Raw genomic sequence first — 11991 nt, 5'->3', positions numbered from 1 at the left:
GCCATGTCTTTGAGATTAGTCATAACGAACAGAAGCGCTAGGGAAGGTTGTGAAGGCTGCAGGAAATGGACATCACAGGGTTCTTAATAATGGATATATTTGTGCCAGGCAATGTTTATGTTTTGCAGCCATGCCCAGGACCTTATCATGCTATGTACTATATACGGACAACAAAACAGAGCACTTACCCATGGCCAGACACACCACATACTGTAAGTTCCTTAGAGCACTCCTGACTCTTCCACTGAGCCCTGGAAGAAAACCATCCTGTTGGATACTGCACAATGAGACTTTGCATCAGTAGGCAGAGATGTCCTCTTACCATCCCACCGCTTTCATTTCCACAATGGTTTTAGAGCAATCTAAGATGAACTATGAATGTCTCATGCTCTGGAGGAAATAGATGGTCTTTCTTCCAACAACTGTAGGGTAGTAAAGTTATATGATCTAAATAACTGAAAATTCAAGAAAATTGGAGCCTCCAGGCTATTGGTGTGTTTTGGAAGTTTACACTGAAGGCCTTTTCTCAGAAATTATGCAATTTTCAGCCTCTTTATAGTAATTGACACCTAGGAATTGAATGCTTTTTCTATAACAGGGAGAAAGGAGACCTATTCTCGCTGCTGCCACAGCAGATGGAGGCAGCTCTGGGAGAGCTCTTTTTAAACCCAGTAGATGCCTAGAGAGTCACCTCATCTTGTGTTTGCAGGTGAATCCCATTGACTACATCACCATTTGATGTTGGTTGACTTTTGTGTGTGATAAACTGCTTCTTAAATTTACTTTCCTGGAGAAAATGAGTGAGGGCTGGACCTCAAGAAATGAGGGGCAAGCTGCATCTTTCCAGATTCAAGAGATACCTTCCTGTGCTGGGTCCCATACAGAACTGCTTCAGATGCATTTCTTTTTCAGTCCTGTTGCTGCAAAGCTTGCCCAATTTGCTTTCACGGGCCTGGTGTTCTTTTTATTTGACTGCACTGAAGTTCCTAGCATGTTTAAACTATACTTCACCATGAAAAGATTTGTGATTTGGCATTTGATTTTGCAGTAGCTGTGCTTAGGGCTCTTTTCAGACAAATAAAAGTGTTACACCACAGTTCTGAGAAACTTACCATCTAAAAGATCTCAAACCAAGCCAAGGACAATGTTACTAACAGGTATCAAAGGGGAAAACAATGAAAAACAACATACTAAGTTTTGCAGTAAAAGATATATACATTAAAAAGGACAGGAGAATTGGTCTCTAATCTAGTAAGCCTCTGCTTAACTATGCAACTCATTAATTTCTTGGCTGCGTGTTCAGTTTTTAGTTTTCTTGGGGTAGGGGTGGATAAAGATTGAGCAAAAGGGTATAAAACGTAACTGGAAACATTATTCAGAACAAAAGACTGTACAAGAATGAGGATAGATAGAACAGTGCCTTGTGTAACATGACTGGCACATGAATGAGTTCACTGGAAATGTAAACACAGAAAGGGGCTGTTAGAGAGGGCACAAAATGAGTAATTCAAACTGATGAATAACTGTGGAAGTGGTTAAGACTTCCTACTCACCAGTGAGAAAAACAGTGATGTAAGAAGAGGTTGGGTTGACAGGAAGAAGTAAGAGCAGCACTCCCCTTAGCATGCTCAGCTGTGCCTGCCTCTGTGCATGAGTCTAAATCTTGGCTCTGATTGGTTCAGCACTGTCTTATGTTGATCATCACCTGATGAATAATCACATGTTTCTGTGGGTAGCTGTTGATGATTGCTACCCTCTCGTTCTTGCTACAGCCTATGAAAAAGAACATAAAATCAGTGCTCCTGTGGTAGTCTTGATTATTGGGGTGAACTGTGAAACCCTAACAATCAAAGCTCTTAGATCTTTTTAATCATGTTACTTGATGAGGCAACCCAACACTCCTACAAATGTGCAAACTAATTTGACAGGATTTTATGTTCTTTCAGGATGTAGACTGATTTCTGGAGATGGATACATGTAACTGACTTTGATCTGGAGGTTGTTTTTCTCTGATACTGTTTGTTTTTCTGGTATATCACCAGTTTTATTGCCAAGTGTGAATGATCAAAATTCTCAAGACCTTTTGTCATAGAGACCTCCCTCAACTAAACTGCCTGTTACATTGTTGCCTGCAAATGAGCTGAGTAGTCCTTTCTAAACCCATTTTATTTCCAGGGATGTGGCATCTACTGCCTCTGTGCAACATTCCACTTAAGAGAATTGATATAGTCCCCTTTAGTCCCACAGGATGAATCCTGGATAAATATGGCCCAATCACTAAACTTCCCTAAAATTTGGAGGCATCTCTTTGCAGGGTAGAGCTAAACCCTGTATTTGCTTATTTCTCTGCTGTTGACATAGACCATTCTTTGTTAAAAGCTCTTGGAGATGCTAAGCACTTTTGCAGTTCTGTGTTCAGATGCACCAACATCTACAAAACACCGGAAAAGACCTTTTTCCAGTTACTGTATCTCTGCGGAGTTTTTTTCCAACACCTATTTATTACCCAGAGATGAATCAAAAGAGCAGCAGTGAATCAGTAAGATGAGGACTTTAAGAGGTTGCTTGCACCAGAGAGTCCAAGAACAGGAGACTGCAAATCCTTATTTCTGAAAAAAATCCACCAGACTTCATAAAATGTGGGACACAGAAGCTATGTGAAAAATGACTTAAGAATGATGTTCTTAAATGCTAAGATGGGCTGTAGTGCAAGGTTATTCACAGTCTATGATGACTCCTTCCTCTCTAAGGCCTCAAAACTAGGAAAGACTTGCTATGGGACATTAACCTCCATCAAAAGGGGGATGCACAAACTGTCCTTTCCAGACTTGCTTTGTATCTTGAGTTGACACAGGTCAACCAGGGCTTGTGTGAGGAAGGCTACATGTCAATGATGATAAAGTTGCTCTTGGGTTTTTGTGGAAGAGCCTAATCTGCACAGGAAGCCTGTTAGCTCTACCTCCAGTTGTGTTCAAATGCTGGCTGGTGAAACACTTGTGTCTGAGCACATGAGACCACACCAAAATGATAATTATGCAACGGGAGTGCATTGGTCTCTAGTAAAAGCTCACTGTATGAAACAATTATTTCTGCTGCTTTCTTCACAAAATACATGCACAGGGAATTAGCATCATATATTGAATTCTTGGAATCCAGTCAAACAACAGCTTGATAATAAGATTCTGGAGATAATGCTTTTTCCAAGTAGAACTTGAAATTCCCTGCTGATTTGGGGACAGGCTGTGATGAATGTGGTATTGCCTGCAGCACACTGTAGCTTTTGACAGTGAGTAAAACCAAATATAATACTAAAGTCAGAAAAAAAATACTACCCTTCAGAAATAAACTATCTTTTCACACATATTCTGAAATAAAAATTATGAGAACACTGTGGAACGGCCCTAGCCTCATACATTTCAAATGCACTGATACTGAGAGCTAACAGTTAACCTGCCATCTCCTTACAAGATTCCCTGCCTAAGCTCTCAGCCAGGGGTCTGGGTATGACCCAGGGAAGCACTGTGCTTTCAGATGTTCAGTCTAATATCAGCCTCACTCACAGAGAAATGAATTCCCTAATGGGATTCTAGCTTTAAAATAATAGTACCCTAATGGAGACAACAAAATAAAAGTACACTTTTTAAAAAAAACATTAACTTTCAGAGTGGTAGTTTTATTTGTATGCATTCAAAAGCACACAGGTTCTTTCACAGGGATATAAACATAGCAACTTAGAAATGACAGTACTCCATTTCAAAGGATTCAAAAGCAGATGCAAGAAACTTCACAGGAGGCAATGACAGGACAACCTGCTCACAGGAGAACGTTTCTGCTTTATCTTCATTGTTGTAATGTTTGGCTGATTTCACAAAATACAAGTCCTTATATCCCTTAGAAAAGTAATATACATAATATAGAAAAATCTGTATTTCTTACTTATAGTCTTCTGTAAAGTAATATTTACAATATATTGCAAAGATTACAGTCTCTATTTGATGCCTTTATTGCAAATACTTGCTTCCAGGTCATAAAAAACAGACTTTGTACCTTTTGCCTGTTACACTACAGCCATGGACATTGCCCCTTGTCACAGCACTGGAGCACCCTGAAACACTTGGGTGTCAATAGCAGTTTGCACTGCACATTTGCACTCCCTTTGACTATTTTAGTTTACATAGTTCTAGACAAACTAATAACTCAGTTGATGACTTGCCTCTGTCCTCAGCCCCATTTTTAGGTTTCCCAAAAGACTAGAAACCCAACTCCATTGCTAGAACTTCTGTTTGTACCACCATGGCCTGCTTTACTGCAGTTTACCACTAAAGCTGAAAAATCCCACCCCTTTCAAAGCATGTCTTTTATAAGCAAACAGTAAAAAAAAACTTGACACTTTTTTTGAGAAAAGGATAGGTAATGACTAACATTCACAAGTTTTCTTCTCATTTTGAGGAATATGACTGAAAGACCCAGCAGAAGGAAAGAAAAGCCTTTACATGTAACAATAACAGGAGCTCAGTGGAAGCCCAGAGCTCCCACTCTCTGGAAAAAGGACAGGATTGCCCATTCCCACGATGTATGCAGAAAGAAGGACTGTCATCTGCTGTTGCTCTGGCATACTGGGAAAGGTAGGTTATTAGTTTACCCAGAAGGTATTATTAAATAAAGGGAATCTATAGCTTATCAGGGAAAGATCTTAGGTCCACATTTCTCTGAAGTAAATGGTATCTGGGAGAGCTTGGGGTTCCTATCAGTTTGAACAAAGTCGGGGAAATTTTGCCACATATCAGTGTGGAAAGTCACCCCTGAACTGTTCATAAAAACAAAAAGGAGGATTAAAAAAATATTCAGAATGGGGCCAGATCTGATTTCACTAAGCTCTGCCATAAAACCTTCATCGATTTTGAGAAAGGCTGATGTACAATACTTTCAAGCAAATTAAACATATTCCTTCTTAACACTGAAAACTTATGACAAATGCACCTTGTATCTTAACTTTTGAGAGCTGTTCAACTAAAAGAGCAAAACCAAACAGAAGCTTGAAAATGAAACCAAAATTTTCCTTGGAAACAAATTAATTCTCTTCTGTGACAGGGCACTGATTTGTAACACTGAAAATTTTTTCTGCGCTCTGAGCTGTCTAGTGTCATCCACATTTTCAAAAAAAAGCAGTCCTTAGCTCTGACAAATGCATATAAATATTTATGTGGGACAGCAACTTGCAAAGTGAGCATGAAAAGAACTGATACGTCAGCTTATGTCCCTGACTAATAAATCTAGACTGTGTCCCTTAAAAACCTGCACCTTAAGCACATATATCTTATTAGCAGCATCTTGGGTTGGAGTTTTCTGAGAATCATCCTTTAATAATAATGTAACAAATACACACAGAAATTTCATTAATGAAAACGTCCCCATGTACTACCTTCCCTCTAAGTTTGCAGCTCACGCATGCAAACTATTTAGTTTTCTCCCAAGTGGAAAGTGGGTTCAACAATTACTTTATCTGGAATTGTCATCTACCTTGACAACTTCAGACATGTAGACCTTAGTGCCTAACATTAGAAAATGAAGACAAATGCCCTGCATTCCCAAACCATTGCTGTAATTGAGAACTAACCATCCAAGGACAGAGAAACACATTTAAAACACATGGAAGTGCAACCCTGATGATCTTGCTGTGAATATAACTGATGTCAACTAAACCACTTGATGAGCACTTCAGGAGCAACTCTTCCACGTGCAACGTTGGCATAAGTTAAAAAGGGCAACTGTTCCTCCTACCACCAATGATTTATTGAATCCTTGACACTCACCCTCGCCCTTTCCGCTCCCGATTTCTGCTCCCGTATTTACTGAGTAGCAAACACTTGAGAAATGCAGCTTGAGTGTTCACTTGGGCTCGGCATCTACCTGGCTGTGCTGGCAGCTGTTTTGGGCCAGAAGAGGCAACAGAGTGAGCTGCCGCAGTGCGGTCAGCAGGAATGCGGAGAATGAAAGTTGGTGTTTCTGGACTCCTCATGTTGCAGGTTTGACAGCCAGGTAAGCTGAACACCAGGACACCACATCCATGGCAACACAAAGTAAACTTTTAACCTCTGCAGGACCCTCTGGTCAAGTCACCATTATGGCAGAGGGGGAGCTATCACAGACAGGCATTGGTATGACTAAAAAGGGAACTGGTTTTGGCTTTGATTGGGGAATTTTTTTGCATTTTTTTGTGGTTTGCAATGTCCACAAAGAAATGCTTTGGTGCAAGACATTTTCTAGCAAGCAATGACAGACTGGGGTGTTTGAGGCACAGCCTGCAAATTCCATGGGTTATTGTAGAGGCCTCATTCTGTAAAACTGATGATTCAAAGTACTTTTGATCAGCTTTTAAAACATGTTTAGCTCGGCCAGTCCAAATGAAGCCTTTTCTTGATGATATTGAGAAAAGCGCTGTCTACACTGGGTGTCTCACCCCATCAGGACATTTACCTGGCACAGCTGTGCCCTAACATGTCTTCTTGCCTTGCAGTGCAGGGATGCCATCCCGCATATCACAAGGACAGCCCTACTCCACTCCCATGCTAGGAAAGTGTGAACTGACATAAGCCAGGGTACAGTTTTTCTTAAGGTGATTCTACAAGCCCACTGCTCACTCACAGTGCATAAAATGAAAGGTGTTAAACCACAAGCTGCCAAACCTTACAATGTTCGCAATGCCAGAGTTGGAGACAAGTTGCAAACAAAGTGGAGGGGCCTATGTACATGTGAAATGTACCATTCTGCAGCAAGGAGTAACCATGCAAAACCCTTCCTCATTTTTGACTACCTGCTTTTTGGTACCATGCTCCTGAAAATATTTTGAAGAGGGTTTTAAAGGCTATTCCTCCCCACTGGCTGAGCAAGCTGTGTGACAGAGCAAACTAGATGGATACAAGGTACTCCAATTTGGCTTAAGTACTCTCAGAGAAAAAGAGGCTTGGCAGGAATTTCGCTTACAGTGTGTTTGCCAAGTATCCCAGATAAAGCTGCCACTGTTAGTCTTCACCAGCCAAGCAAATAATGTCTAATGATGTCAGGATGAGCCCTGGTCAAACAGCCCTGGTAAGACAGTCTTTGAACATCCAGGTGGAGCCTGCCTGCCTGCCAGGAAACACCTCACCCAGAGGTCACTCCCACTTCATTTCCACTTTCTAACCCCATCCCTGTCAACAAATTTATGGCTGCAGAGAGACAGGTGCACAACATAGACCTTCTGTCACAGTCCAGAATGGCATCCTGAGGCAGTGAGATGATGCTGAATATTATTGTGGATGGCAGCTGCCATCACACTGCTTTTCCAGGAGCCTTTGTTTCCTGCTGCCTCATTAGGGTACAGTTCACAATCTCTGCTTGTCATCGCACTCTTGGACACCCCTGCACTTGTGACAAGAGTGAGGCTGCCGGTGGATGGGGGCGAGGGTAGGAGGCAATAATAAAATACTAAACTTGGACAAAGAGTTGTGAGCCAGATGAGGGGAGAGTTTCCTCCTGTGTCTGGTTTCGTTCAACTTCCAAGTCAAGAATGCTGAAGAAAGAGGGAAAAAAAAAGTGTCATTTATTATTTATCACATCAGACAATCATAAGGTGATATTCTAAAGATTTTATTCAGCTCCTTATGGCTATTGCCAACATAGTAAATTCTCATCACAGGAGATTTCCACTTAAAAAATGAACAACCATTTAAGAATGGTGCTGAAACTCAAGGCTGAATAATCTTGATTCAGCCCAGGAAAGAGGACGCAAAGTGAGCCACCTCCTTAGAGTCAAGCAGGGCTGACAGTGAGAGGAGCTGAACTGCAGAGGTGAATCCAGGCAATGTCCCACTGAGAAACAGCAATGCCCATCTCACTGAGGACCTCACTTTTCTGAAGCTCACAACCCACGCTCAGACTCTGCAATCACTCTGATGAAACATGTTAGGGAACCTGATCCTTCAGATAACTGTTTTGTTTACATGGTGCCCTACCGGGTCCCAGAGAGCTCATGAAAAATTAAATGGAGAACATAAAATATGTATGGAATGATCACCAGCCCATAAGAGCCCTGCAGTTCTTGAAAGGCGTTTTACACATAATGAATGCTGGATTTAAGAAAAAAAGGTTTCTGCCTTTTTCCAAAGAAGGTGCAACAATTTTCAAGCCTCTGTGTAAAATGAGGAATCTTCCAAGGATGTACCTGGGAAGGCTGGAGAGAGCATATTGCTCCCCCATGCAGCACAGAAGCCCACTGCCCATTAATAACCAGTAAGAAAACTAAACAGAGCCAAATAGATACAGTGAAAACACATAGATAACCTGATGATGAATTGTCAGAGAAAGTGTAGGACTGAATGCAAAGATGAACATTTGATCAGAACTACAGGACTCATCTTGCAATCATATGGTGATAACAACTCTCAGCTTAAATTCTGTCCAGTAAATGTAATATTTAACTTATGGTAGCTGCTGTGACTCTTGTCCTTTATTCTGGGTGTTAGGTACAGGTATTTTTAAACTGACCTTTCTGGTTCTGTGGCCTAAATAAGTACATTCTCAGTTTTCAGAAATTACCCTAGGAGCAATCATAGTCCTAGTGCTGAGGTCTATCAGCTCAGAGTCAGCCCTAGTATGCCTAAAATCAGGTTTATAATATGCACCTTATGGATTAGTGTTTCCTAGGCTGCCGAAAATTTTAGTGCCAAAGGAGATTGCTGACAGTTTAAAGCCCTCCCTTGTTCTAGGTATTAAAATTGCAGAATGACCACAGACTGGGATAAACTTTCTGTTTACTTCATGGAAGTCTTTTTAAAACCCTGTTAAGCTATATGCTATGAACTGTCACTTTGTCTTAGATGTTAACAAAAAAGCCATTGACGGAGCCCCTGTGAGGTTACACTGGCTCAGACCTTGGAAAAGCAGTTCCCCCCTCCTGCCTTTGCCTTGGTGAAGCACATCCTCTACAAGCTGCATGGTCCCTGGGGTGGTCACCAGCACCTCCAGTCTCAGGGGCAGCGCTGGATACGCTTAGCACCCTGCAAATGGATGGGAAAGAGCCAACTGCTCCCTCCTGAGCAGGCGCTGCGGTGACAACTGTGGTTCTGGCCCTGGACCCTACCCCCAGCATGGGCATTCAGGAGCAAACAGGCTTTTATTTTGTTTTGCTTCACGGAAATGTGGTTGGTTTTGTTCCGTGGCTCCTGCTTGCCCTGAAATCTGCCTCCCATCCTCTGCGTTTAGCAAGGCTGGCAGTTGCAATGAGCTTCACAAACTGCTACCAGCATCATTTTTTTTTTTGTGTATATCCCTGTCTTTTTATCACACAAGGATGAGTAAGAAGAAATTATTAGGGCCCTTTCTTTTCTCTAAGTTAATTTGGGAAAGGCTCTATCACATAACAACACTTCTTTAAGTTGTCAGCTGGATACCTGACAACCATTCTTATCTACAAGGGCTTGAAATGTTTGTGTGAAAATGGCTCTGTCTCCCTTTCTCCTCCCTCAACTTGCAGGAAGGAAATAGGCTTTTGAGAAAAATTCAAATTTTAAAAGCGATCCAAATTTCACATAATTAAAACCAATTTCAATTGAGTAAATTGATTTTTCCATTATATAGTTTAAAGGACTCAGGAGTGACAGCCCCACATGCACGAAGGACAGACGTTCGAGCACTACATTTCTCCATACTCACAAGGCCCACACACTCTATCAACAGCTGTATCTGCACTAAATGATGTTCTTCTCACGCACCAGTTACGATCTGTCAGAAAATATACATGTAATCCTTCATATCAAGAACCTACTCATGCAATTTTTAAATACCACACTGTAAGCTGTGGTACTTATCCTAAGGGCTTCACATATTGGAAGGAGAAAAAAAACTGTTATCTACTAGATCTTCAATACCAAAGGCTCCATGAATATATAAACACCGCTTTTATTAAAACCAGGATGTCGGCTTTTGCCAGGGCCAAATTTGTTCTGCTTCTGTCTGTGAAGTAACTGATTTCCAAGCCTAGATGCCACATATTTATATTATCTTTAGTTTAAAACAGTGAAGTACCCCTCTAACCAAGGCAAACCGCACAACAGATTTCCAGCTCTCGGTGCCAAACCGCAAGGCAAAACCCACTGCAGAGGAGCCATTCACTACAGTCAGAGGACACAAAACTTAAAGCCTGTGAAATGCTAGGGGGTCACCTGGAGCAAACTTTTATGGTCCCAGCAGAAAGCTGTAGGGGGAATGAGATTGCTAGCAGGAGCACTGACTCAGCTTTGCTTTCCTGGTACTGGGGGCTTCCTATGTATAAGGGGAAGGGGGAGAGAGCAGTGGAAAGAAGGGAAAACTGTAGCAGTATAGTATGGATACAGCATACTCCTAATTAGTAATTGTTTCAGTTCAGTCTGCTATCTAAGCAATTCTAGTTAAGGGTTGAACACTCTTCCAAGGTTTTTTTCCCTAGCATTTAATATAGCAGAAATTAGAGAAAACAAGCTATTTACAAAGCAGGAATCAGCAAAGGGCAGACATCCTTCACAGACACTGGCCTCTAATTTCTCGTGAGGGGATCTGATCTAAATCTGGCAAGCTGCACGCATTTGTATTTTGTTTTTTGTAAGGACACTGCTTTGCAAAAAGGCCATAGTAGAGCATGTAGTATACAAAATACATTTTCCTTCAGCCCTTCGTGAAAAGACTAAAGACAACCACTCGCTAAAGAGGAAAGAGAAATATATAAATCGACAGGGCGAGGCTTTGCACACACCTTGAGTTCACCAGGCTGCAACGCACGCTGGAAGAAGCCATCATGCCAGTTCCTGGATCACCTTGTTAGTCTCCTTGGCTTTCTTACACGTGTACAGCCATTTGATTATCCGAGCGTTGCGCTCGATCACGGAGGTGCTGCTCGGGACCTGCTCTGTGAGTTCATCCTCCAGCAGCCCCTCGTCCCCGCTGTGCCTAGTGAAGTCGCTCTCGGACGTTGCGACGCTGATGCTGCGGATCTTGAAGGAGATGTTGTCAGACACCACGGAGAAGTTCTCTCTCCCAAGATCCTCGATGACCTCCTGCTCCAGGCCACAGTATTTGAAAAATGTATCAAACTCAGAGAAGGACTTGGAGTAGCGAGAGCTGATGTCCGACTGGGAGCGATGGAGACCTCTCCTCTTCACCTCCTTGACCTCCTCAGGAGGTACACTCGGTTTTGAGGGTCTCTCATGCTCTTTTGTGCATAGCTCCGGGGCTTCAGTGCTCACAGCGCCGGTTTGCTCTGCTCCATGGTCGCTCAGCTCACGGTCACCGTCTTTTGCTGAGAGAGGCTCTTGGCTCTCGGTGGCTGCAGAGTCCTCCATGACTCTGGGCATCTCAGGAGAAGCCAACTGCTTCTCTTTTACGGACCCTTGGAAGATCCTCCTCACCAAGCTCCCCCGGGAGTTGTCCTGGCTTTGACCTCTCCCAAACTCGCATTTCTGGCGGTAAATCACCAGGGAATCCGGCCGCATCTGCCTCTTGGGGGTGCTGCGCTTGGCTATGGGGGGGCCGTGCTGCAGGGGGGCACGGCAGGAGTAAACCGCCTTGCCCAGCTCCAGGGGCTTCGTGCCCTTCCCTCTGCCAAAGTCCCTGCTGACGGCTTTGCTCTCCACCGAACAGGTCTCGCTGCTGCTCTCTGAGGCTGAGCTGAGCACGATGACGGGTTCCTGCTTGGTGCTGATTACCTGCTGGCTTTTCACGTACTTGGCCTTGTCGGCTGCCAGCCTCTCCACGGCACTCCTCCTGCCCGGGGTGCCGGCCTCCATCTGCCTGCGGAGGTACTCGGGCCCCTTGTTGAGGAGCCGCAGGGTGAGGGAGGAGTGGAGGTCGGAGATGGCGTGCATGCTCACGGCTCGGCAGAGTTCAGTTGGCATAGCAGTTTCAGGGACGCGGATCCTGCTTCCAGTCCTGGGAGGGAAGGAAAAGGAAAAAGAAAAAAAAAAAAAAAAAAAAAAAAAA

The 11991-nt window shown here is 43.1% G+C and overlaps 1 protein-coding gene across 1 annotated transcript; it reads right to left on the bottom strand.

Annotated features, from left to right (window-relative positions):
* Nucleotides 1–3652: 3652 nt before the first annotated feature.
* FAM110C (family with sequence similarity 110 member C) lies at nucleotides 3653–11972 on the bottom strand. Its single transcript, XM_026845600.1, has 2 exons — nucleotides 10769–11972; nucleotides 3653–7552 (listed from the first exon to the last, which is right to left on the bottom strand). Exon 1 carries the CDS (start codon nucleotides 11904–11906, stop codon nucleotides 10809–10811), a length of 1098 nt encoding a protein of 365 aa, XP_026701401.1. The 5' UTR covers nucleotides 11907–11972; the 3' UTR covers nucleotides 3653–7552; nucleotides 10769–10808.
* Between the last annotated feature and the right edge of the window lie 19 nt (nucleotides 11973–11991).

This window comes from Athene cunicularia (assembly GCF_003259725.1).
Source record: "Athene cunicularia isolate RWA chromosome 3 unlocalized genomic scaffold, athCun1 chr3_part1, whole genome shotgun sequence".
In the NCBI taxonomy this organism is placed as follows: domain Eukaryota; kingdom Metazoa; phylum Chordata; class Aves; order Strigiformes; family Strigidae; genus Athene; species Athene cunicularia.
This window is presented reverse-complemented; position numbering and strand designations above follow the sequence as displayed.

Coding starts and splice junctions, on each gene's coding strand:
- FAM110C (XM_026845600.1), bottom strand. CDS start 11,906: ATGCCAACTGAACTCTGCCGAGCCGTGAGCATGCACGCCATCTCCGAC.